The 27792-nt window shown below is 36.2% G+C and overlaps 1 protein-coding gene across 2 annotated transcripts; it reads right to left on the bottom strand.

Annotated features, from left to right (window-relative positions):
- Window positions 1-27792, bottom strand: LOC110442462 (MFS-type efflux pump MSMEG_3705-like). Of its 2 annotated transcripts, XM_021486088.1 has the most exons (12): window positions 27673-27792; window positions 25861-25999; window positions 25207-25302; window positions 12863-12928; window positions 11636-11858; window positions 10434-10700; window positions 9780-9942; window positions 9002-9227; window positions 5993-6189; window positions 4306-4390; window positions 2576-2761; window positions 1-1449 (listed from the first exon to the last, which is right to left on the bottom strand). In XM_021486088.1, exons 3-12 carry the CDS (start codon window positions 25268-25270, stop codon window positions 1307-1309), a joined length of 1620 nt encoding a protein of 539 aa, XP_021341763.1. In that variant the 5' UTR covers window positions 25271-25302; window positions 25861-25999; window positions 27673-27792; the 3' UTR covers window positions 1-1306. The 2 variants fall into 2 exon arrangements, with proteins under 2 accessions (XP_021341763.1, XP_021341761.1); XM_021486086.1 differs by lacking the exons at window positions 25207-25302; window positions 25861-25999; window positions 27673-27792 and adding an exon at window positions 20971-21113.

The raw sequence follows: 27792 nt of genomic DNA on the forward strand, positions 1-27792 counted from the left end.
ACACGAGTATCTCCCACACGCCTTCAGGTTCTCCAACAAGAGTATCGCCCACACACCTTCAGGTTCTCCAACACGAGAATCTCCCACACACCTTCAGATTCTCCAACACGAGTATCTCCCACACACCTTCAGATTCTCCAACATATTTACAGCTACAACTCTTACTTCAATGTATTAATTAACTCAGAAACATTCACTGCTACAATTCATACACTCCTTTCTATAAAACATTAACTGTTTAACAATTTTAAATTCCTTGTCATAAGAAAAACACAATTCACTCTAAAAAGTCTTGACTTTCCTGTCTAAAATTATGAAAAATTCACTCTTACAAATCTTACTTCCTTGTCTTAATCATAAAACAGTCACTCATTTATTAAAACAAGGTTGATTCACATGTATATTTTCAGGAATGTAATGAAATACCTTGCATGTATGACAGAAGCACATATTAGTTTTGATATGTTATTATTTATTTGTCATGAAATTAAAAACTGTGCAGGTTTTAGCTCAGTCCTGTATATGTTCAGCACAGACCTAGTCTAAGTGAGTTAGCTTACTGCAGATTATTTCTGTGCCACCTGAACTGTTTCAACCAGAATAAATGAAAGCAACCTTAATTATAACACAATCACTCTTACAATGTTTACTCCCATGTCTATAAAAAATTCACTCTTACAATTCCAATTTCCATGTCTTACCTATTACAAAATGGTACCCTTTTTTTCAGATTCTTGTACCTTTTAAACATTTTGAAATATAATGATATTTTCATAGATTTTGGAAACTACCACCAATATTTGGTAGGGAAACCACACATATTTGACAGTAGAATAGCAATTCTCTAAATACAATTTGCTGTCTGAATGTAAGATGTAACCCTGTCTAACTATATAAATGGCAGCCATCTAGACCCACCTTGTTTCACCAGACAACAGATTTTTAACTTGAGTACCGGGGTATGTACCATCTACAGTCTATGTATTTTGATACAGCCTATAACTGAGCCTCACTCTGGGACCAGATGTACTACTCAGATGTGTTTGTTGCCTCCCATCTGTCCAAAAGTCAGACCAAAATCCACAGGAAATACTGATCTTTATAAATTGACAGGGTTCTGCAGATAATTTATACAATAATAATTATTGTTCTAATTTTGTATAAACATTCTGCTGCCAAAGTCGACCATGAGACTTATGTAGAAGTATTCCTACATCATGTTGATAAGTCTACTTAGGAATGATATGGCATACTGAAATCTGTTGGAATGATTCCAGTTTGGACTCTATACAAAGACTATCGTGTCCTATTTGCCTTCTCCACTTGGTCCCATCTCATGATAGTTGCTGCTTTGTGCACGTTTCAGGTCACGCTTGATGACAAAGAAGACCAGGATGTAGACAAGAGCTCCGTAAATGTAAGGTCCAGGGTACAGGATGTAGAGTGTGGCTGGAATAGAATAGAGGGTCAAAGGTCACATAAACAATGGAAGAGGTTAATATCACAAACCATACCTCAAGGTCACCAAAACCATGAGGTCACATTGACAATTTACAATGAAAAGGTCATCTTTTTTTTACTGTTGTACCTACTATATTTATACCAACAACCCATAATGAAAAGAAGGTCATGGGCTGAAACAGTCAAATATGTTGTACTACAGTAATTTTATGTTGTTGAGATGTGAACTGAAATAGTGATGGAGGAAAAGCAAGAAAATTTGTTACCAATCTTGCAAACAACAAAAACACACTAATTCAAATAATTACACTGTTAATAAGAATAATAGTTTTTTTTATGGCATTTTTCTCTATATAGTTTTGTTTGTTTAGTAAATTAGGATTCATTCTGAAAGCCAAAATAAAGGTGAAATCAATGGGCAGGAGGTTCACAAGTTTTGTGATAGTTCATTACCTATAGACTTCAATAATCATGCTTCATATTTGTTTCCTATTCCTTTCCATATAGATACCCCAAAGCATTATTTCCATGTAAACCATCTGATCCATGGCCTCCACTGGGGCCCAGGAACCTTGGATCAAGGTTTCAAATTTGCAGCCATGTGAATATGGCTGCAACAGCTGTCATATTGGGTTTTTTTACGAACCAAAACGACACTAGCATTTTGTCAGGACCTTCATTAGATCATTCCATGCAAGTCTGGTTTGATCCACAATTTAATTTAAAAGTTGAGAAAAACTAGTTCAAAGTAGTTCTCCAAAATAGCAGCTTTGGCAGACATATTGGATTTCTGATTTTGACTGAAAAGTAAACAATTGTTGTAATTCTTGGTAGATCATTCCTACCAAGGTTAAGTTAAATTAGCCCATTAGAATTTGAGTTTAATTTTGAAATAGTTTGTTCAAAATGACAGCTGTTGCAGCCATATTGGATTTCTGATTGGCCCGAAAATAACATTTCCTCACGATGATGGCAGAAAATAAATAAGTAACCTTCTAAGTAAATATCAATAAAATCTCTTCTGTAGTAAATTGATTACAGCTATAATGTAAAACATTCACAGAGGAAAGACAAAGAATGACGAAGGACAAGAAAGGATTGCAATAGGGCTTACCTCTCCACGCCTCAGACTTGCTGTATTCGGCAGATTCAAATGCGTCCCGTATACTGGGTATGAGGAGCTGAACATTGCCGCCAATGTTTGTGATAATAAACAGGTAGAGGGCGATACCTGTCGTCCTGATATCAACAGGCATCAGCTCCACGATGACAGCTAACGTGATACCAATCCACATCTCACCTGTGAAGGTCAAAAGTCACATCTAGGTCAAAAATCGAAATCTAGTGGGAAAGATGATGGTACAGTAATATCATTGAAAAAGGTAGATAATCAGTAAGTATCATGCAAGATTAAACAAACATATCTAGAACAAAAGTATTTAAATAGGTAATCTTTAGTTAACTAACACAAGAGGCCTTAACAGCTCACCTGCTATAGTTTTTATATGAAACAGACAAATGGGGCCACAACCTTCATTTAAACACAAGAGGCCCAATGGGTCTGCATCGCTCACCTGGTATAAATCTTACACTTGTAACCTTAAAAGTGATCTAAAATAAAGCTACAGGCAAAATATCAGTATTTATGATTAAAAGTAATTCAAAAGAACCTGTTTAAAGATTAAAAAACATTTCACCCCTGTGACCTTGAAAGGTCATTATGTTGAACAAATTTTATAGCCCTTCATCTCAGGATGCAACTTGCAAAATAACACCACCCTATCCTTTTTGTTTATTGAAATTAGGTCATTTAAATGTTTATACATATTTGACCAAATGTGAACTTGAAAGTGGGTCAAGGTCATTCATTTGAAAAAGCTTGGTAGTCCTTCATCCTAGCATGCTACTGGCTAAATATCATTCTGGGCCTCATGGTTAATCAGAAGAAGTTGTTTAAAGATTTTAACATATTTGACCCCTGTGACCTAAAATATGGGTGAAGGTCATTTATTTGAACAAACTTGATAGCCTTTCATCCCAGCAATCTACTGAACAATGTCGCCATACTTGTCCTTTTGGTTATTCAGAAGAAGTTGCTTAAAGTTTTTAACATATTTGACCCCTGTGACTTTGAAAATAGGTGAAGGTCATTTATTTGAACAAATTTGGTAGCCCTTTATCCCAGTTTGCTTCTGGCTAAATATCAATACCCTAGGCCTTTTGGTTATTAAGAAGAAGAGGCCTTTTGGTTATTTAATAAGAAGAAGTTGTTTAAAGTAAAATATTGACAATGGACGTCGCACCACGGCATAAGCTCCCCGGCCGCAAAAATTGATTTCCCTAAGCCTAGCAATGCTCCCAGCCAAGTTTTGTTAAAATTCATTTAGCCATTCAGGACTAGTTAAGCATTTTAGTGAAATGTTGACAGATGGACGACAGTGAGCATCACAGCATAATCTCACTTGCCCTTTGGGCAGGTGAGCTAATAATATAATAGAGTCAAACCAGTATTAGCAGACCATCCTTGAGAAGTCTAAAAGGTGGCCTCTTATACAGGTTCAGAGCACAATTAAATTACTACAATGTGGGAAAATTTCAAGTGGTCTCTTTATCACAGGTGGTCTTTTAATAGAGGTGGTCTTGTGAGCAGGCTTGACTGTATAGTGACCTTAGTAGGTTTACAATGTACAGAGAGAACACACATACAGTATCTGATAGCATTCCTAATCCTTTGTGTCACAAATTCGACTGAAAGCCTTGTCTCACAATGTTAAGTAGTCAAGGCCAAAGTGATATTTATGATTAATGTATTTCTGAACTCTAACTAGATGAAGTGAGAGTTACCAAATAAGTAAGTAGGTATCTGGAAGGCAAAGGCAGCAGGTGGGTCAAAGTAGAGGGTGCCAGCTGCAAAAGGTGACGCTATGATCTACAATAAAACACAAAACTTTTACAGATTTACGAAAAGCTACGATTAGCCTCTCAGCACCACTACGATCCCCAATGGATTCAGAGCTCCTATAAATGTTGGATTAATACTCTACATGGGGAACATTTTGCCATTTACTGATAAAATCCATGTTCACCTTGTGTTAATTTTGCCCTTTACTGATAAAATCCACGTTTGTCTTGTGTTGATTTTGCCCTTTACTGATAAAATCCATGTTCGTCTTGTGTTGATTTTGCCCTTTACTGATAAAATCCATGTTCACCTTGTGTTAATTTTGCCCTTTACTGTTAAAATCCATATTGGCCTTGTGTTAATTTCGCCCTTTACTGATAAAATCCATGTTCACCTTGTGTTCATTTTGCCCTTTACTGATAAAATCCATGGTCGCCCTGTGTTAATTTTCCCCTTTACTGATAAAATCCATGTTTGCCTTGTGTTAATTTTGCCCTTTAATGATATAATCCATGTTCGCCTTGTGTTAATTTTGCCCTTTACTGATAAAATCCATGTTCGTCTTGTGTTGATTTTGCCCTTTACTGATAAAATCCATGTTCGCCTTGTGTTAATTTCGCTCTTTACTGATAAAATCCATGTTCGCCTTGTGTTAATTTCGCTCTTAACTGATAAAATCCATGGTCGCCCTGTGTTAATTTCGCTCTTTACTGATAAAATCCATGGTCGCCCTGTGTTAATTTCGCCCTTTACTGATAAAATCCATGTTCGCCCTGTGTTAATTTTGCCCTTTACTGATAAATTCCACATTCGCCTTGTGTTAATTTCGCCCTCTATGTTTCACTCCTATATATGGTATGTTTGTACTGATATTTCCTGTCATGGTAAATTCTAAACAGGTAAAACTTTAACCGCATTGAAAATTTCCCAGCAGAATTTTTCCTTGGTGTGAGTTATAAATAAAGCGATTCAATACGGAGGGATAGAAATAACGAACAAAAACCTGCTACTCACAAGTAACTAATGAGCTAAACCAAAATTTGAAGAACTACATTTATCACTTGAAGTAGAACTCAAGGAAAGATTTTCTATCAATATATTAACTGTCATTTTCTTTTGAGTCCAGGACAAGTCCTGTAAACGAAGCTGATTTTATATTTATAGTAACACTGACCTTATATATTTATAGAAACACTGACCTTTAACCCTTGGACTTTTCAACGAATTCCTATTATGTATATAGCAACGTATATACATTTGGCAAGGAAATTGTTTGTGAAGTTTCATTTTGGTTGACCTAGTATAACTTTAAATGTTGTCCTATGAAAACTGACAGATAGATGGACAGACGGACAGACTTCCTTACAAATTATCTCCAATCTTCTATACCAGGATCAGTAAGTGTATGGCATCTTTCAATATGTGATGAAAAGTTTGCATTTTATGTAAAAAAAAAAACAACTTTTTTTGCTATTTCACTATCTTACTAATAAAGCAAAGATTAAATACTCATGATATTAACTTATGTAAGCAATACATAAAACTCCAAGAATGTGAAAACTAGCCTCTGCTACTTCCGTATAAATCTACATAAACAATAATATCCTGTATTTCAAGAAAAACACCTACCAGGCTTATAAATATAATAGATATTCTGCCATACAATCCTCGTTTCTTGACGACTCGGTCGGCAATAAAACCTCCGACCAGTACGCTAAGACTACCGCCTACGAGCGGTATCCATGACATCCAGGTACCAATCTGTTCCTTCGTCTGACCAATCAGAGTGAAGTATGGCTGTGTACTGTAGGCAAACACATATCCCGCTGAAATATAATACAGGATTAATCATTACAGGAACATTATAAAGACATTTCATGTGATATTTTGGCAGTATGATTCAAACAGATTATATACAGTAAAACCTCGATTTAATGCCCCTTGTTTCATTTTTGCACCTTGCTTACTGTCAATATTTTTCACAGTCCATATTTCTTGTAAGTATAGTTTTCTTGAAATTCCTTAATATACTATAAAACTCCAATCAGATCAAGCAAATATAAATAAATATTGTCAATCCTGTTCGAAACATGAAATTAAAGCTGCTAAAATAAAGAGTAGTTCAACATAAGCAAAAATCTCGAGTATTGATGGAAGTATATGTTTCGCTCCTTAATACAGCCAAATTTGTTCTGGACAAATGGTAACAGTCATAATAATGAGGTTACACTGCATACAGTTGTGTATTACTAACTCAAGCTACTTATAATTGGATTGCTCTGCCCTCCATTTGGTGTGTTTTAGGATGAGTTATTCTTTCAGATTTCTCCATGATAATTCAGCTGTTTTACCATGTAGATTATTAACTAGGCACCATTGTGTGGTATTGTAGACTATAACATTACATACCTACATTATAACATCATATTACTGTGGTATTGTAGGCTATAACATTACATACCTACATTATAACATCATATTACTGTGGGATTGAAGACTATAACACTTCATATCTACAGTATAACATCATATTACTGTGGGATTGAAGACTATAACACTTCATATCTACAGTATAACATCATATTACCGTTGTATTGAAGACTATAACATTAATAACACTTCATACCTACAGTATAATATCATATTACCGTGGTATTGTAGACCATAACATTACATACCTACAGTGTAACATCATATTACTGTGGTATTGAAGACTATAACACTTCATACCTACAGTATAACATCATATTACTGTGGTATTGAAGAAAATAACATTACATACCTACAGTATAACATCATATAACTGTGGTGTTGAAGACTATAACATTACGTACCTACAGTATAACATCATCTTACTGTGGTATTGAAGACTATGACACTTCATACCTACAGTATAACATAATATTACTGTGGTATTGAAGACTATGACACTTCATACCTACAGTATAACATCGTATTACTGTGGTATTGAAGTCTATAACATTACATACCTACAGTTTAACATCATATTACTGTGGGATTGAAGACTATAACATTACGTACCTACAGTATAACATCATGTTACCGTGGTATTGAAGACCATAACATTACATACCTACATTATAACATCATATTACTGTGGGATTGAAGACTATAACATTAATAACACTTCATACCTACAGTATAACATCGTATTACTGTGGTATTGAAGGCTATAACATTTCAATTTACATACCTACAGTATAACATCACATTACCGTGGTATTGAAGACAATTACATTACATACCTACAGTATGACATCATATTACCGTGGTATCGAAGACTATAACATTACATCCCTACAGTATAACATCATATAAGCGTGGAATTGTAGGCTATAACATTAAATACCTTCAGCATAACATCATATTACTGAGGTATTGAAGACTATAACACTATATACCTACAGTATAACATCGTATTACTGTGGTATTGAAGACTATGACACTTCATACCTACAGTATAACATCGTATTACTGTGGTATTGAAGAAAATAACATTACATGCCTACAGTATAACATCATATAACTGTGGTGTTGAAGACTATAACATTACATCCCTACAGTATAACATCATATCACCGTGGTATTGTAGACTATTACACTACATACCTACAGTATAACACCATATTACTGTGGTATTGAAGTCTATAACATTACATACCTACAATATAACATCATATTACCGTGGCATTGAAGACTATAACATTAATAACACTTCATACCTACAGTATAACATCACATTACCGTGGTATTGAAGACTATTACACTACATACCTACAGTATAACACCATATTACTGTGGTATTGAAGTCTATAACAATACATACCTACAGTATAACACCATATTACTGTGGTATTGAAGAAAATAACATTACATTCCTACAGTATAACATCATAGTACCGTGGTATTGAAGACTATTACACTACATACCTACAGTATAACATCGTATTACTGTGGTATTGAAGGCTATAACATTTCAATTTACATACCTACAGTATACCATCATATTACCGTGGTATTGTGGACTATAACATTAAATACCTACAGTATAACATCGTATTACTGTGGTATTGAAGACAATACTTCATACCTACAGTATAACATCGTATTACTGTGGTATTGAAGTCTATAACATTACATACCTACAGCATAACATCATATTACTGTGTTATTGAAGACTATAACATTACATACCTGCAGTATAACATCATATTACCATAGAGCTACACAATACAGACTATTTCCTCCCACGCATTCCTGATAGATCCTGCCAGGCAGATCAGAAGCACTGCAGGTCTGATAAAATACCTGGCGAGTTTTTTAATTTTTTCCCCAGCTCTATAACATTACATACCTACTGTATAACATCATATTACCGTGGGATTGAAGACTATAACATTACATCCCTACAGTATAACATCATATAAGCGTGGAATTGTAGGCTATAACATTAAATACCTTCAGCATAACATCATATTACTGAGGTATTGAAGACAATAACATTACATCCCTACAGTATAACATCATAGTACCGTGGTATTGAAGACTATTACACTACATACCTACAGTATAACATCATATTACCATAGAGCTACACAATACAGACTATTTACTCACATGCATTCCTGATAGATCCTGCCAGGCAGATCAGAAGCACTGAAGGTCTGATAAAATACCTGGCGAGTTTTTTAATTTTTTCCCCAGCTGTTAACTCTATTACAGGAGTTTTATCATCTCCTTTGCTGGTGTCTCTTTGCCTTTCTGGCTCTTTCAGAGCTATGAATATAACAACTCCAAGGATAATTCCTGGAGCTCCAGACAGGAAAAAGGACCATCTCCATCCCTTTGAGGAAAAAATGAAAGACAAATATTAACTTACACTTTCCTCTGAGGAGGGGCATCCTCGATATCCAGGGGTTACGCTCACTTTCACTCTCTGCACCCCTGGAATATGTCATAGCAAAATTGAAGGCACGAAGATAGTTGTTTGATTGGTCTCAGGTAAAAAAAACTGACCAATCGCTAGACTGATACCTGTCCTTTGAAGATTACAAAGGAGAGACGCCCGACTTCAAAGCCTGTCAATTTTTACCATTACGTGACCGCGAGATTCTTTTGATGTACATCAAAGGATCGAACTAGTCTTCTCTTCTGGTCCATAAGGTGCTGCACATTTAGCCTTCAATTTTGCTACGACATATTGCAGGGGTGCAGAGAGCTAAAGTGAGCGTAACCCCTGGATATCGAGGATGTCTAGGGGGTGACAGAAATAACTTAAACAGGAAACCGGGAGACAACTCTTGAGACAATAAGGAGAGAATTTTTATTCCCAATCAATAAATGTGGTGACTTCTTTTGCATGTTTTGTTTTAGAAGTCGCACTTGTCACACTCACCTGGCCGTTGATGTTGGCCAGTGTAACAAAGTTACCAAAGGCGTAGGCTAGGCTGTACCCCATATAGATACCCCAGTTGTAGATTCCTATAGCCAGTCCTCGTGTCTCTGGCGTGAAGTAGTCGGCTATAATGGAGGCAGCAAACGGAGTACATCCAGCTTCCCTGAAAAAGTCACGACCAAATTTTTGTGGTTTCAACTTAATGAGTAATATTTTATACTTCTTTCTAAAACAGCAGCCGAAACTCTTTTCCTGTGTCTCATAAATGATTTTCAAAGTTTCGTGATTAGAATTTGAATGAACAATAATGAATTACCTATACAAATGCATTACATTTCCTAACAAATGTTAAGAAAAGGTCACCCCAAAAAAACTTCCTCAGTCCTTGTTCCATTTCAAAATCAAGGGCCAGGGTCTCAAGATCCATATTTTCTATACCCGCTTGGAATATTTAAATGGTGTGTTACTGCCCCATTCCTTTCATCTTCACCATAGACATCAGACTAGTGAACTCGTACCATCTGCAAGGTGGCGCACATGGAGCCTTCAGTTTTTTGTCATGACATATTTCAAGGGTGTAGAAAAGATATGTATATCAAGGCCGGAACCGTTGAATTTTGAAGATGTCCCTGTTCATCCCATTATACAACTCACCCCAGGCCCTGGCCGAAGCGGAGAAGTGCCAACTGCCAGTAGTCCTGGACAAATCCCATAAGTAGCGTCATCACCGACCAAAATATACAACAAACGGCCAGTAGATTCTTTCGGTTATACTTGTCAGCCATGAATCCGACAAATATTCCCGAGAATGTAAAGATGACGATGAACACGGGGCCAGCGATGATCTGGTACAGCAGGCCCTGGCCGTTGTAATCCCACTTACACACCAGACTGGTCTCGTTGTTCAAGGTTGATGTACAGCTACAACACAACAAACAACACAATATAAACAACACTACTTGTTGACTGTAGCCACTGGTTCCAAATTGTACAACACAACACAAGAAGCTACCTGTTATCAAATAACAAGTACGGGCAATATGGTAATTAGTCATTGGAATTTCGTAAATATTTGAAGGAATCTAGTTAATCAAATTACAGCCTAAAAAACAAAAAGTAAGCGTGGGCTAGCATAGATATAGTCCCACCTTCCCTACCTTACAATACCTCCCATCACCCGTCCCTCCTTCACCCACACCCACAACTTCGTTTCCACCCCCACCTCCTTGTACACAAGCATTTTATTTCAAAATTGGTCAAGTGTAACCTTTACCTAAATAATTTCTAATCCTTCATTACTATTCAGAAGACAAATTCATGGAGACATGCTAAACAAGAGGTCTAGAGGGCCTGTAAAATTCACCTGGATTTTTAAGCAATCATGGCAAAATATATCATTAACTCATTCACCCCTGAAATTTCATGATGAACTATTCCAACCATTGAATTGGAAGAGTTTAAATGTGTCTTCAGGGGTGAATGAGTTAATACTATCATGGTACAAACCTTTCCCATTTTAGGATCTGTCTTTCAGTACCAAGTGGCATAACACCCTTCCTTTGTATACTATTTTAAAATCTGCTTATCAAAAGGATACTTCCTAGCAAACAAGGTTAAAATACAATCAACTGGTCTTAGGGAGAAGCTTTTTAAAGATTTAACGACCAATTTTGATCTTTAACACACTGCCAATCAACCTCAAAGAAGCTACACTCTTCCTCAGTACAAGGTTTCAGGACCCAGGTGTGCTTCTAAAGCAATTTATACCCCATAAACCTCAACAAAACAGGATTCAATCCTTAAATGATTCTACCTGCAGTTTTGGTCTATAATAGAATTATCTCGCAAAAGCTTACTTGGACTGTGATATGATGTTCTCACATTTGATGCCTTCAAGTTCAGCTTTGGTAAAGGTGGTATTAGCCATGCAGCCCTTGTCACCATAATGGATTTCCTGAGCAATAGATCTGTTGGTGATGGCGAGCATGAAGCGGTCCAGCTGGTTTAACAGGAAGGCCAGCAACAGAAGTACCAGCACAAATACCTTATATGGTGTTATGGTCGTCCACCACCCCGCACCTACACAAACAATACAATGGCTTATTTACATGGTATTTACTGTAAACATATCACGAAAGCATCTCAATACAATATTATAAAATACATATGTGCAGGTTAGTCGAGTGGTTAACACTCCGGCCTTCCACGCAGGCGGCCAGGGTTCGATCCCTGAAGTCATCGTATGCATGGAATATTCAGAGAAAGTGTTTTTCTCCTGGAAGTATTTCTATTCAGGACAAAGTCATACATGAACTCAGTAAGATAGATATTTTACATAGAAATAAAAAGTTTCCTTCTGTTGTAAAAGTGGTACACACCACTGGCTTTTTAAGTTTGTTGAATCTCTTAATTTTTCATAATTTCTATAAAAAAAACGTGTGTCACTATCTTTAGAAGTATACACCCAAGTTGAGGATGGCTGAACTTAAATAATCTCTTGACGGCCTATTAATGCCATGATAAGAACTGCTTTCAGTTGGCATTCATATGCAATATGAATGCCAACTAGACAATGGTAAACCCTACATGAAGTACAGGTGCACTTAATTGAATTTGCAAGTTGACATTCATTGAATTTGCCACTTGTTATTCTAAAAACTTTGTCACAATCCATAGCAGTATCTAAATCCAAGCTGAGGATGAGTTTAACTTAAATCTACTCTTAACGGACTATTTGTGTTGGCTCTTCCTTTTCCTGGATATTATACAATAAGTAACTCATACACTAGCTATACCAACAGCAGGTGCGTATAAATATATCAGATGCACAAATCTTGGTTAGTTAAACCAGTGCTTAGGGAAAACTTTGAATATAAATATATGTACAACAGAATCAAGAACATCCAATATATTTTCACATCTACAGATTTGCCGAGACAGACCAGACTGATGAGTTTTAAGAATATATTTTCCTTTTTTCTTTTTGGCAACAATTGAAACTTTTCACTAACCACTGGTTAAAGTTTTCAGCAACCAGGGCCAGGTAAATAAATACTGACACTGATGTAAATATGGCTGCTTACCTTGCTCCTCGTCATTTTTAGTCACTGCAGCCATATCCCGGTTGCTCTGGTCCTCCGCCTCCTCGTCTGAAAAATTGACATATCCTTTTTTTTTCATCATCTCAAATGGCATTACTTTTCTTGGTGGAACAGCTAGTTATAAGTATCACTGGTTGTTGTAATAACAGACCTGTGAGTGACTAAGTACTGTCTGTCGTGGTAACAGTTCTGTCAGTGAGAACGTATGTACCGCCTGTCATAGTAACAGGCCATAAGTAACACTCCCAACACATGACCAGCTCTGACGGTAGGTCAGTATCACTGACGACACATGATCAGTGTCGATTGACCAGCAGTACAGCGACAAATGAAGATTTTATCAAGTACACACACTATGACATTGATATCTAAACCTTTGTGACCTAATTCTACTAGACACATATATCATCAGCAAATGTTTCAAACAATTATCTTGTGATAGTGATGAACTCTCTTTGTTGAAACTTGTAGAACAACACCTTATGTAACAACACTAAAGAGGCCATCTTTATTAGGAGACAAAATTAAATATAAGGTTCAAATTGATCAGTGCGTAATATTTAATATTTGTATGTGTGTATCTGTAATACAATTGTTTGGTGTTAGAAATCAGCTGCGATAAAAAGCAAACAAAACTGCGAGGGTAAGCTATAAGGAAACAGGTGTTTGGGATCACCCTAAAGTGAGAACCCTAAAGTGAGATATATGTATTTTGACCTAAATTCCGGCTAGACTATTAAATAAAATCATAAAATATTGAATGCTGATTTAATAACTTCTTTCGCGTTGTAAGAACACAGTGTCCCCAACAAGAGGCACTAGTAGTTAAAAAGACTGGCTCATTTGTCCCCTTATTTAGGGATGAGGAATACACTTGTTCCCTATTTCGATGTCCTGTTGTTTAGGGGCTAGAGACAGGAAAGATCTCCTAGTCCCTTTTCCTGCTATCTAGGACTTAGAAACTGAAAGGTTACCTAGTCACAAGTCCTATATTGTCACACACTGAGTACACCTGTTGCCATCACACTTATCGGAAAAAGATAAATTTTGTTTGCGATTTTTGTATCGTTGATGTACATAGATATGAGAACTGTAGGTATTATTCAGGTAACATGTGCAATATCAGGTGTACTTTCCATCTCATTGACTAGGGACACATAAATGGAGTGGCGTTAGGTATGTATTAAAACCTACACCAGCTGACGTGTTTTTTTACTGTAACTGTAATTGTGTATAAAGTATTTGTACTGTCATTGGCAATAATTCTTTATACAATATTTGTACTGTATTTTCAATTCTTAATACAATATATGTATTTATTATAGTCACGGTATACCTTAATGTATGTAGTGCAGGTAGTACAGGTGTACTAGTGTCTGGATATGAGACCAAGGTGACACAGGTAGCCGTGTGAGGCGGGACGGGTAACAGGTAACCGCACGTGTTACAGGTGTGACATGGGTGTCTATAGAGTCATAAATGTAGTTTGAGGGTAACAGTCATTCGAGTCTTGACGGTTCATCGATTCACTTCAAGAAATTATATTTCCTTTTGTTAAATCATAGAATTATGAAATTTCCCCGTTTTCCTTGAGACAGGCACGAACTCCAGGGATGATTCTGGAAAGGGAATCTGGATTCAGGACGAAGAGAAGGGAGAAGGGGAGAAGGATCGGGCAGGTGCCCTTGTATTTCATGTACCTGTTCCTTAAATAAAATGGTTGACCGTCGAAGGCCACTCCCATACATAGGTGTTGAGTTTTATATGATAAATGCTTTATGTTAGGTTGAACGTAGTGAATTAGAATCATGATTGTACTGTATTTGAATTATTTACACAATATTTGCAATGTATTTTCGATTCTTTATGCATAATTGGTACTGTACTTTTAATTCTTTGTACAATATTTTCATAATATAAATATAAACTTTATTTATTTTACAACAATTATGAAACAAGTTATTTCAACTTCTATTAATCCCTCTTGATGTTAGCGCACACAGAGATCTTAATGTGGGGGGAAACCGGAGTACCCGGAGAAAACCAACGGGTTAGGCAGGTGACCCCATACCTTTTCACGTCTGATAGGGGAATCGAACCCCGGTCACCTAGGTGAAAGGCATGTGGCTATCCACTACGCCACCCGACCACCACAATATTGTTACTGTTGTTGTACATTATTTTGTAAACTATCTTTACCATTGTATGGCATTGCCACTGTATAACCTTACCATCTTCAAATGGCATGCATAGCCTAATGAATGCCATGAGCAGAATATTAATGTCATTGTTATGATGTCATAATTGTTACGTTGGATACCACTGACCCTCCATGGACAGATGGCTGTTCTATTCATTTAACAGGCATAGGTATACATAAATGATAAATGCAATATTCAAACTAAATGCTGAATAATAACAAGGCATCACAAGTGTAACAAATCCCCTCGCATTCCCACATTGTGACATATGTGAGAGGAAATGAAGTAGGTAGAGCGATGACAAAGTTTATTTCTAAAAATAGTAACAGTGACCTTGACCTTCAGCGAAGAAACCCAAAAGGAGAAATTGTTCAAAGCATTGCCATACCAAACTCTTTTATGAAGTTCCATGAAACTCCATCGTCAGGAATGAAGTCAATAGAGCGATGACAAAGTTTTTTTGTAAAAATAGTGAGCTTGACCTTAAACGCAGTAACCTAAAATGCGAACTTGTTCAAGATATTGCCATTCCAAAAAAACGTAGAAACCCGAAATACAAACTTGTTCAAAGCTTTGTCATAATTACCTTGAGGAATGAAGTTGGTAGAGCGATGACAATGTTTATTCTACAAATAGTAACAGTGACCTTGACCTTCAATATAGAAACCTGAAATGTGAACCTTTTCAAGGTATTGTCATACTAAACACTTGTATGAAGTTTCATGAAATTCTGGGCAGAATCCTATATCCCCTCAACTTTCTTTGCGAGAGGATAATAAGTGTTACATAATTGTTACGGAGATTCAAAAACTCGTAAATTACAGTACTGAACTGCTTTCAGTCGGCATTCAAAGGCAATATGAATTCCAACTGGACAAAGGTAAACCCAAATTAAAGAGGGGGGGTCAGCCCCTTCTTGAGCAGAAATTCTGATCCTTATCATCTAAGGATCATTTTATAGAACATTTGAGATAATCCACTCGTATGATTCAGAGAAGGTGTTATTTAAAGGTTTTGTGCTCTGTGATCTCTTACATCCACGCCTGTCAGCCCCTGCAGCGGTCATCCCCTTTATATGTACAGAATCTGATCTTCATCCTCTAAGGGCCATTTTATAAAATGTTGGTGAAATTCACTAGTAAAGTTCAGAGATGCCAGAGATATAAAAAAAATACCGATGACCAACAATGCACGCCAACACCTACAGGTAACAACTATCAGAAGACAATCACAATAGATCACCTCAACGCCTCAGCTGACTTGACGAGGGTAAACAGGGGAATGTTTACAAGGAAACCTTTTTTGACCATCACTTTTGTTAATTTTCATTAACGGAGTTCCAACTTCCAAAATGTTGCCCACTTTAAACAGTTTATATATTTGACATATAACAATGAAATAAACGTTGTAGATTTACATAATGTTATTAATAAGTTGTAGGTGTTCAATGATTTTACCTTACCTTGGTATGGTTTTAAGTCCCTTCGCCTCTTACTGACCACTTGCTATCTCTGTGGGTAACAAAGTACTGTCCAAAGGTTGGGTGCTTCTACCCTTATCTCCTACCCACCTCAGGCATTTACACTATCGTAAGGTCAATTCAAGTAGATATACCCCTCCACTGTAGCACATATACATGTAATAACTATATACACACTTCTTAACAGTGCATCTCGTGCTTTGGGGTCATTTCGTCCAAGTGTCATTATTTGGACATTTTGATTGTTACGTTATGAGAGAAGAGTAATAGAATCTATCACTCCTGTGTGATGTAGACAGAGATAAGCCGAGTGCTAAACCTAACAAATATCTCATCCCACATTTTCATACCGTAAAAAATGCCTTCACTGCAAAGTTGTATTTTTGACCCCAATGCACTGAACTATCATCAACAATTCTTCCCTTTTCACCATTTTTTCCTACAGCAACACATTCGCCTATTTTGAACTATTGGAATGCTGAGCTTGCCATGTATTGCTTACATGTGTATTATACATGTGTGTTAAAAGTGATGATATAATCGGTTTACTGAAAAAAGTGCACAGGGTCACAGATCATGTTGAAAGAAGTGCGCTGTCTGTGACGTAATAGCGCGTGTCAGCTGTCTTGATCGTGGTAGATCAAGACAGGTTTAACATTTCCCTACCAAAAGCGGGAATGTACCTGTGAAGTGTGGGAGAAATATTTGTCTGCTACCTTAGACAGGTATATCCACACTTTTCCACGAGCGAGATATCTAATGTTAAGACGAGTTTATTCACAAGTGGTTACAATATTGTATGATGCTATGTCAACAATACAATGACATAACGTCAACAATTCACCCATGTAATGTCAACTTTACCAATATAGAACAGAGTCAATAGGGTAAGAGAAAAAGAAAAGAAAGTTTTACACTGCGATGTATTCATTCACACATTGACGGCTTGAAATTGACATCCTGCATCATTAATATTCTGTTTTGTCGTTATATATATTGTTTTGATCTTGTTAGATATTTGATGTAGATGAAATATAATCTACACTGTGTTATACCAACAGAAAATTCTTTCAAAAACAGATTAGATAAGTATTGGGAAAATCAAGTATTTTTATATAATTTTAAGTCGGAAATTCTATAGAAATTGCATGGAACTGTTAACATAATTTATTAATTTAATGTATTGTAATTATTGTATATTTGAGTCTGGTGTAGAGGATCTTAAATGATAAACCGGTAATAAGCTTAACTTAACTTAACTTATATGTTGTCTTTCTGGTAAGGTCGGACTACATTTTTACGCGGAAGCATTCAAATGTAGATTTAGTAGTAAAGAGGCCATTTTGTTAGGCCCCAGACGGGATACTTGTAGTCTTAAGCAAAATCAAATAGTTTTTTGTAAACTAAAAAGTGTGAGAAAATCAATTAACTGTAAGTGAGCGAGATCGAGTTATCTCAGTCGAGGGCTAAGATTCTGTAACATAATCCCAACCGAGGTGTAAGCCGAGGTTGGGATGTTACAGAATCTTAGCCCTCTACTGAGATAACCCGATGTCGCTCACTTACATGTAATAGATTTCATTAGTCTTTCCCTAGGTATGTAAATACGTAACGTTAACAATGCATCAACGTCACATCAACCAGGCATTTAGCCTGTAACTTTAACAATGCATCAACGTCACATCAACCAGGTATTTAGCCTGTAACGTTAACAATGCATCAACGTCACATCAACCAGGCATTTAGCCTGTAACGTTAACAATGCATCAATGTCACATCAACCAGGCATTGAGCCTGTAACGTTAACAATGCATCAACGTCACATCAACCAGGCATTTAGCCTGTAATGTTAACAATGCATCAACGTCACATCATCAAGGCATTTAGCCTGTAACGTTAACAATGCATCATCGTCACATCAACCAGGCTTTTAGCCTGTAACGTTAACAATGCATCAACGTCACATCAACCAAGCATTTAGCCTGTAACGTTAACAATGCATCAACGTCACATCAACCAGGCATTTAGCCTGTAACGTTAACAATGCATCAACGTCACATCAACCAGGCATTTAGCCTGTAACGTTAACAATGCATCAACGTCACATCAACCAGGCATTTAGCCTGTAACGTTAACAATGCATCAACGTCACATCAACCAGGCATTTAGCCTGTAACGTTAACAATGCATCAACGTCACATCAACCAGGCATTTAGCCTGTAACGTTAACAATGCATCAACGTCACATCAACCAGGCATTTAGCCTGTAACGTTAACAATGCATCAACGTCACATCAACCAGGCATTTAGCCTGTAACGTTAACAATGCATCAACGTCACATCAACCAGGCATTTAGCCTGTAACGTTAACAATGCATCAACGTCACATCAACCAGGCATTTAGCCTGTAACGTTAACAATGCATCAACGTCACATCAACCAGGCATTTAGCCTGTAACGTTAACAATGCATCAACGTCACATCAACCAGGCATTTAGCCTGTAACGTTAACAATGCATCAACGTCACATCAACCAGGCATTTAGCCTGTAACGTTAACAATGCATCAACGTCACATCAACCAGGCATTTAGCCTGTAACGTTAACAATGCATCAACGTCACATCAACCAGGCATTTAGCCTGTAACGTTAACAATGCATCAACGTCACATCAACCAGGCATTTAGCCTGTAACGTTAACAATGCATCAACGTCACATCAACCAGGCATTTAGCCTGTAACGTTAACAATGCATCAACGTCACATCAACCAGGCATTTAGCCTGTAACGTTAACAATGCATCAACGTCACATCAACCAGGCATTTAGCCTGTAACGTTAACAATGCATCAACGTCACATCAACCAGGCATTTAGCCTGTAACGTTAACAATGCATCAACGTCACATCAACCAGGCATTTAGCCTGTAACGTTAACAATGCATCAACGTCACATCAACCAGGCATTTAGCCTGTAACGTTAACAATGCATCAACGTCACATCAACCAGGCATTTAGCCTGTAACGTTAACAATGCATCAACGTCACATCAACCAGGCATTTAGCCTGTAACGTAAATGCTACATTATGCATATATTATGCAATGGGTGGACATGGTAAGAGAAAAAGATTCATTCAAAGCCTCCTGTTTGGCAACCTAAGAATCTTCTCCCTCAGGTTGATATTCCCCTATCTCTACCCCTCGGGTTGATGTTCCCCTATATTCCCCTATCTCTACCCCTCGGGTTGATGTTCCCCTATATTCCCCTATCTCTACCCCTCGGGTTGATGTTCCCCTATCTCTACCCCTCAGGTTGATGTTTCCCTATCTCTACCCCTCGGGCTGATGTTCCCCTATATTCCCCTATCTCTACCCCTCGGGTTGATATTCCCCTATCTCTACCCCTCGGTTTGATATTCACCTATATCTACACCTCGGGTTGATATTCACCTATCTCTACCCCTCGGGGGCGAGAGATTCTATTCATCTTTCCCTGGGCAAAACTGGGAATGCAGCTATAAAGTGTGGCTGAAATGCAAAGTCACATCCATCTTCTGGTGTTCAAAGTAATACACAATTACAGGGACATGATGTACAATATATTAACCTATATGTACATTGTATACAAAAAAACAACACATCCTTCGTTGTAGTACCTATACTCTGTTATCAAATGGACCATTGTGTAACTGCGAATAATACTTGGATCTTGGCCAATTTTGGAGGAATTACACCTCTTTTCTTTTATTCTCATGTGAACTATGACCAAAGTAATGCTTCTTCCCTTCTTGACTGATATTTAAGAAAACTATTGTACATATAATCAATACCCAAGGAATAGCTATCTGTATGTGCTTGATATTATTTTTTTAATCTTGAACTATCCCTAAATGAAAATGTATACTTGTATAACAGTTTTTCTTAACAGGGTACAGGGGGAATAATTTATACAGCGTTACAAGTGGTTACAATTCTAGTCAAAATAAATCTTACTGAATTATACGTGTAACAATCAAATCAGTCACATCCTCCCCCTCTCCCCCCCTTAAAAACAAATAAATAAACATTTTGGTAATAATCATATTTTACAATATCAAGTTACATGGACATCAGTATGATTGAGTAGTTAAATGTGAAATTCAATAAAACTAATTGGCATAATACTGAACTACACAGAAGCTAATCTAACTTAAGGTAGAAAGACCTCAGTGTTGTATCTCCTATAAGAGTTCCAATTATAGTTCAGCATAGAGACATATAAGTTAAAGATAGAGTTATTTTGTTATTTCCTTTTTAACAAAAACACGGAAATATTGCTGCAAGAACTATCTAACTTAAGAAGTAAGAAACTTTTAAAAGATAAGTGATGACTTGATTTCAGTAAGAAAACAGAAGTTGGGACCTGCCCTACCTGGACATGGCGCAATGTAAGTATTGAAGTGCAGTTCATGGTTCTTCTTAGGTGTGTCAACAACAGTTGTCATAGCAAATTTAGCTGCTGAAATGTCTGATCGTACTCGAAACATGAACCGGCAGGTCCACCAAAACTTTATATGGGACAGATCAACTGCTTGATTATGTAAACATCTTTCTCATTGGTCAACTCATTGTTTATTACCTGCACATCAATCCTAAATGTAGTGTTAAAATTCAGTGTTTGCTTCATAACTTTATAATGCTTTTAAATAATAATACAGAAATAGAAAGCCTTGTTCATGTTAATAGGTAAATAACCATAATGGATTTCCTACTAGTTATAGGACACTGCTTTTAATTTGTAAGTAACACATTCAAGCTGACAACTCCGTCTGGACCTTTGTAAACAGGATATGTGTCGGAATAATCTAACTTCAAATTAGTACACTGTAGGATCGCTATTCACCATCATACATTGCACTGTTTGATAAAACCAACACGAATCTTGTGAAGCTTCCGTAAAAATTGGAAGTTATATATCTATTAATGCTCAACCAGATGTACAAAAACACTATATTTTATAAATCCTGTGCTGCCAATACCACAGAAACTCTTTATTTTATAAATCCCATACTGCAAACACCACAGAAACTCGTTATTTTATAAATCCCATACTGCAAATACCACAGAAACTCTATATTTTATAAATCCCATACTGCCAATACCACAGAAACTCTTTATTTTATAAATCCCATACTGCCAACACCACAAAAACACTATATTTTACAAATCCCATACTACCAACACCACAGAAACTCTATATTTTATAAATCCCATACTGCAAATACCACAGAAACTCCATATTTTATAAATCCCATACTGCAAATACCACAGAAACTTCATATTTTATAAATCCCATACTGCAAATACCACAGAAACTCAATATTTTTTAAATCCCATACTACCAATACCACAGAAACTCCATATTTTTTAAATCCCATACTACCAATACCACAAAAACTCTTTATTTTACAAATCCCATACTATCAATACCACAAAAACTCTATTTTTTACAAATCCCATACTACCAACACCACAGAACCTCTTTATTTTATAAATCCCATACTGCCAACACCACAGAAACTCTATATTTTATAAATCCCATACTGCCAACACCACAAAAACTCTTTATTTTACAAATCCCATACTACCAACACCACAAAAACTCTATATTTTATAAATCCCATACTGCCAACACCACAAAAACTCTATATTTTATAAATCCTGTACTGCCAACACCACAGAAACTCTTTATTTTATAGATCCTGTACTGCCAACACCACAGAAACTCTATATTTTACAAATCCCATACTACCAACACCACAGAAACTCTATATTTTATAGATCCTGTACTACCAACACCACAGAAACTCTATATTTTATAAATCCCACACTACCAACACCACAGTAACTCTATATTTTACAAATCCCACACTGCCAACACCACAAAAACTCTATATTTTACAAATCCCATACTACCAACACCACAGAAACTCTTTATTTTATAAATCCTATACTGCCAACACCACAGAAACTCTATATTTTATAAATCCTGTACCGCCAACACCACAGAAACTCTTTATTTTATAGATCCTATACTGCCAACACCACAGAAACTCTTTATTTTATAGATCCTGTACTGCCAACACCACAGAAACTCTATATTTTATAAATCCTGTACCGCCAACACCACAGAAACTCTTTATTTTATAGATCCTATACNGCCAACACCACGGAAACTCTTTATTTTATAAATCCCATACTGCCAACACCACAGAAACTCTTTATTTTATAAATCCCATACCCCAATACCACAGAAAATTTATATTTTATAAATCTCATACTGCCATTACCACAGAAACTCTTTATTTTATAAATCCTGTACTGCCAACACCACAGAAACTCTATATTTTATATATCCATTATAACTGATGCCACAGAAACTGTTAATTATACAAATGTTTGATTGGATAGTATGATTGCAAGAGCATGAAATAGAGGTTGGGTGGTGCAGTGGATAGCCCATTTGCCTTTCACCAAGGTGGCCGGGGTATGATCAGACGTATGGGGTCACCTGCCCGACGACGTGGGTTTTCTCCGGGTTCTAAGGTATCCTCCTACAATAAGACCCCCTCGCGTGCCCTAACATCCGGGCCAAAAAGAGTGATTAATTTAAGTTGAAGTAACTTGTTTCATAATTGTTGTAAAATAAATAGAGTTTATTTTAAATAGATATGTTTTCTACATGATGTTGTGGTGTATCAATGTAAGGCATGTGGAAATAAAATATGTCTTGAAACACTGTTTAATATAATTATCCAAAATAAGACACTGAAATGTTCAACATTCACCTATCAAACACATGTAGATTTGGAGCAGGAACGTTTATGTAACTATATATTTTTAGAGATTTCCTTGCTTTACAGAGAGTCATTCAATTTTGGAGGCAAAAATAAGTCCCCACTGGCATTATTTGGCTAATATCATCTGTTATTTAATAGGATTTAATAGGATATTAGAGGATGTAGGCATTGCTGCCTCTATTCCGTCTTTGCGTATTGCAGAGTTATCTTCTCTTGTGAGCAGGTATTGATTGTTACGTCATTGGTTTGTGCGAGAAAGTTACGTCGTTTTCTCAAAAATTGATGACGTTATTCTCACAAACCAATGACGTAACAATCAATACCTGCTCACAAGAGAAGATAACTCTGCAATACGCAAAGACGGAATAGAGGCNAATAAAGTTTGAAATTCATTGTGGTAAAAATAAAATTCATCGTGGTAAAAATAAAATTCATTGTGGTAAAAATAAAATAAGCCTATATATAAGGCGCTGTATGATCGTACTCCAACTCAAGATCTTACCAGAATTCGTCCAAGTTTTTCTCAACATCAAATACGTTATATGGTGTATCCGAATATTTCAATGGTATTTAGGTAACTACCTGCTATCAGAATTTTACAAATGTCAACATTACCCAAGTTCCTAATATTACCTTATATTCAACATACATTAATGTTAAAAGAAAAAGATGTTAGATTCATGCAATAATAACGTTAGAATTTACTTTTTAATTAACAAAGCTGAATTCTGGTTGTGTTTGAATTGTTAATCTGATATGTTTTCAATAAAGACTACCTTAATTCAAGTCTGATAATGATTATCTGACCTAAAGTTTGATAAAGATTATTTGAACTCTCATTTGATAGAAATTATTTGAACTCTCATTTGATAGAATTATTTGAACTCTAATTTGATAGAGATTATTTGAACTCTATTTTGATAGATATTATTTGAACTCTCATTTGATAGATATTATTTGAACTTTAATTTGATAGAAATTATTTGAACTCTAATTTGATAAGAGATTATTTGAACTCTAATTTGATAGATATTATTTGAACTCTAATTTGATAGATATTAATTGAACTCTAATTTGATAGAAATTATTTAAACTCCAGTTTGATTTAGATTATTCGATTCCATTCTGGTAAAGATGAAATGTAAACTTCATGCAAAGCATGCAGAAAAGCAGCGGTGAACTGAATATAAATAGATATTCCCAATTCTTAAGCAATGGTAATATAAAAGGCATGCACAGCAAAACCAACAAGAGGTTTTGGAAAAATTGTCGAAGCAAAATTCTTTTTCAAGGAAACACAACAACATATCATGATTATTTAGCCTACTAAGTTTCAAAGAGATCGGTTGAAAAATATAGGAGGAGATTGCCGGACAAAAATCAAATACTAAAATGAACAAAATGCAATAAAATTTGGAAAAATTGTCGAATCAAAATTCTTTTAAGGGAGACACAACTTCATATCATGATTATAATGTATACCAAGTTTCAAAGAGATCGTTCGAAAAATGTAGGAGGAGATTGCTGGACAAACAAAAGTTTACATCGGACGGATGGACGGACGGACAATGCCATACCATAATACTCCCGTCAATTTGACAGGCGTATAAAAACAGAATAAGGAAAAAAACAGTCAACAGGAAAATAACAGGTTTTATTTCTATTACAAAGAAACATGAGCAATGTTAGTACAGAAATATTGCTAAACAAATAGAAAGAAAGGTTGCACAACAAAAAGCTATCGGTTTTAGGTAATGTTAGGTGTTAGTCATATCGGGTGTTAGCTAAGCACGACATCAATGACAAACCTTGGTGGAGGATTTCATATTTAATATGACTTCCATCTCCATCTCTGCGTGCCGATGATGTCATGGTTTTAGTTGACGGTTCCTTCCTTCTGCCAACTGTGATAATAATGATGTTATACTTCATCATTATAAATCATTAAACATTCTCAGTAAGTTCTGTTCATACATAAAACACCAGATCACATCTAAAATGTTCTAAATGATCAGAATACACATACTGTCGCCATTCTTTACGCCACTCATCTAAAATTCAAACACAGATTAAAACATGGACTTGTTCATAATATAAATAGCTAATGAAACTAATTGTGTAATACTTAATACAAATGAATATTTCCAAAACTGCAACAGACGTACATTGGCAGCAAAATGATTCTTATCCAAATTCATCTAATGAAAACAACACAAAGGGGATACATCCCTAGATAAACAGTTTTCATAAGTTTATTCAATGGTAAATTGGGTCAGTTTCTGTTCAGAGAACTACCGATCAATCAGTGTGGAGGGCAGATTACACGGAAACAAAAAATCAGGGGAGACAACCAAACTAGTGATTAACAAATACTGATGTCTTTAACAAAATATACATATAAAAGCATTTATTGGTAAATTAGTTTAAAAGCTAATGAGATGTACTACTTCCGTGACCCTTACAATTTTCTCTCTGTACTCGTTATCTCATTAAACACCTAAAGCGTGAATACAGCAGATGAAACCACGTCAGTGGAGCATGGTAAGATACAATGTTTCAGCCTTTTTTCCTCCTCTGTTGAATAGGTCACAACTCCTGTTCCTGCAAAAGAAACGTAATTCGGTCAGTTCATATTTGTTTTAAATGTATGTTTTGCCACAAATTCTTACAATCCTTTATTTGTATTTTTTTTTAAATCTTAACACCCCAAGTTATACTGGTACACAGTAACTTCATTATAATGGTACATAGTACATTTTAACTTATATTTATACATCCTAACACTTACAGTGTGCTCTACAAGAACCTGACTCAGGGCTAACCAGTCTGAACTGCCAAAAGACACAAATGCAAGACCAAGGGGGACAACTCAAAATGGAATCCACCCAACTCTGTCTTGGAATGTTTAGTGGCAAAATATTTACTGGACTTGACTATGGGAGGTGAGGAAACCATAGCGGTAGCCTGCAGCTTTAACACAACTATAGTCCCCGGAAATGAGTCACAATGGGGACTCCAGTCCAAAAAGGGCAATTTAACTAGATGTAAGGTGACATCAGCTATAACTAGTCAAATGGGAGGCCTGTTCGGGTTAGTGATTCCATGGAGGAAATGCATATGGGCCTAAACTAAACTCAAAGAGTAGGTTGAAAGTGCTAGGTGTTTGGAGTGACGCCAGTCTGAAATAACTGACTATATCTCCTTTCAAAATTTTTGATGAAAATCTCCGTCCAATGGAAAAAATTTGAAAGGAGATAATTATTTTGGACTAGTGTGACCATTATTAAAGCAAGATCAGACAGATTCTTGGAGAACTTTCAAGCTGTTTAGAAATTGGACTTGAGGTTCTGTCAATTATCCTTAGCTGGTCTGTCTTTAGCTGCGATAGCGTAGCTTTCTGATGACGAGAGATTTTTTTTTATATATGCAGAGGAGGCCGGGTATTAATATTAGTATTAGGCTGTCTTATCCAAGAACAGACCCTTACAGACAACCCTGAACAGTCAGGTTGAGCAGAGATGTCTATACTACGGGATTATCTGGCTTTACATGTCTCTGCATTGGGTATATATAAGCCCAAGTTTCCTCTGGCCCTAACACCAGACTTAGACATTTTGACAGATATAGATGTCTGGTGTGGGGCCAGAACGCACTGCTATATGAAAACGTGGAATTCTCTTCTGACACTGTTTGGTATCAGAGAGTTTTGAGGTGCTGACAACAAAAATCAACTATGACACAACACATACCGGACATCTATCTGTCAAAATGTCTAAGTCTGGTGTCAGGGCTAGAGGAAACTCGGGCTAGTCTCTGGGTTGAGCAGTATTTTTTGCATTTCTCAGAATAATATGTAAGACTCGATGTACTTTACCCTAAAGTCTTTAGACCAAAAAAGCTGACCATTTCCTTTAATAAAAATGATGGTACGTAGATAGTAATATTCTTTTTTTTTTAAAGGAGATAGTCTGTGGTCAGACAAATTGATGTCAATTAAAAACATCTTCCATTGGGTGTTTGAGAACATATCAAGTGAAACGTTATGTAGAACTCTAATCTCTAACAGTAGGAGATTCGAATAGATTCTGTTATGCATATATGTCAGCCTATCAGTAGCATATACCCTCGCATGAACACGGAAGTCATGTGATCTAAGTCCGTGGTTCTAGGCTAGTACCACGGACTTAGATAATCTAACTACACAACACATATACATTTCTTACATGGCAAAACGTGATCTAGACATTCATGTGTCTCATACATAAAATATTTACCTTTACTGTATACAACTTGCTCTCATATCGGCTGACATAAATATGCACTTAATGTAACTAAACTCACGTGACAGATTATCTACAGTTACGTAAACAAAAACACGTGAGTCCGTTGAATTG

Source organism: Mizuhopecten yessoensis, unplaced genomic scaffold, assembly GCF_002113885.1.
Source record: "Mizuhopecten yessoensis strain PY_sf001 unplaced genomic scaffold, ASM211388v2 scaffold716269, whole genome shotgun sequence".
NCBI classification, from domain to species: domain Eukaryota; kingdom Metazoa; phylum Mollusca; class Bivalvia; order Pectinida; family Pectinidae; genus Mizuhopecten; species Mizuhopecten yessoensis.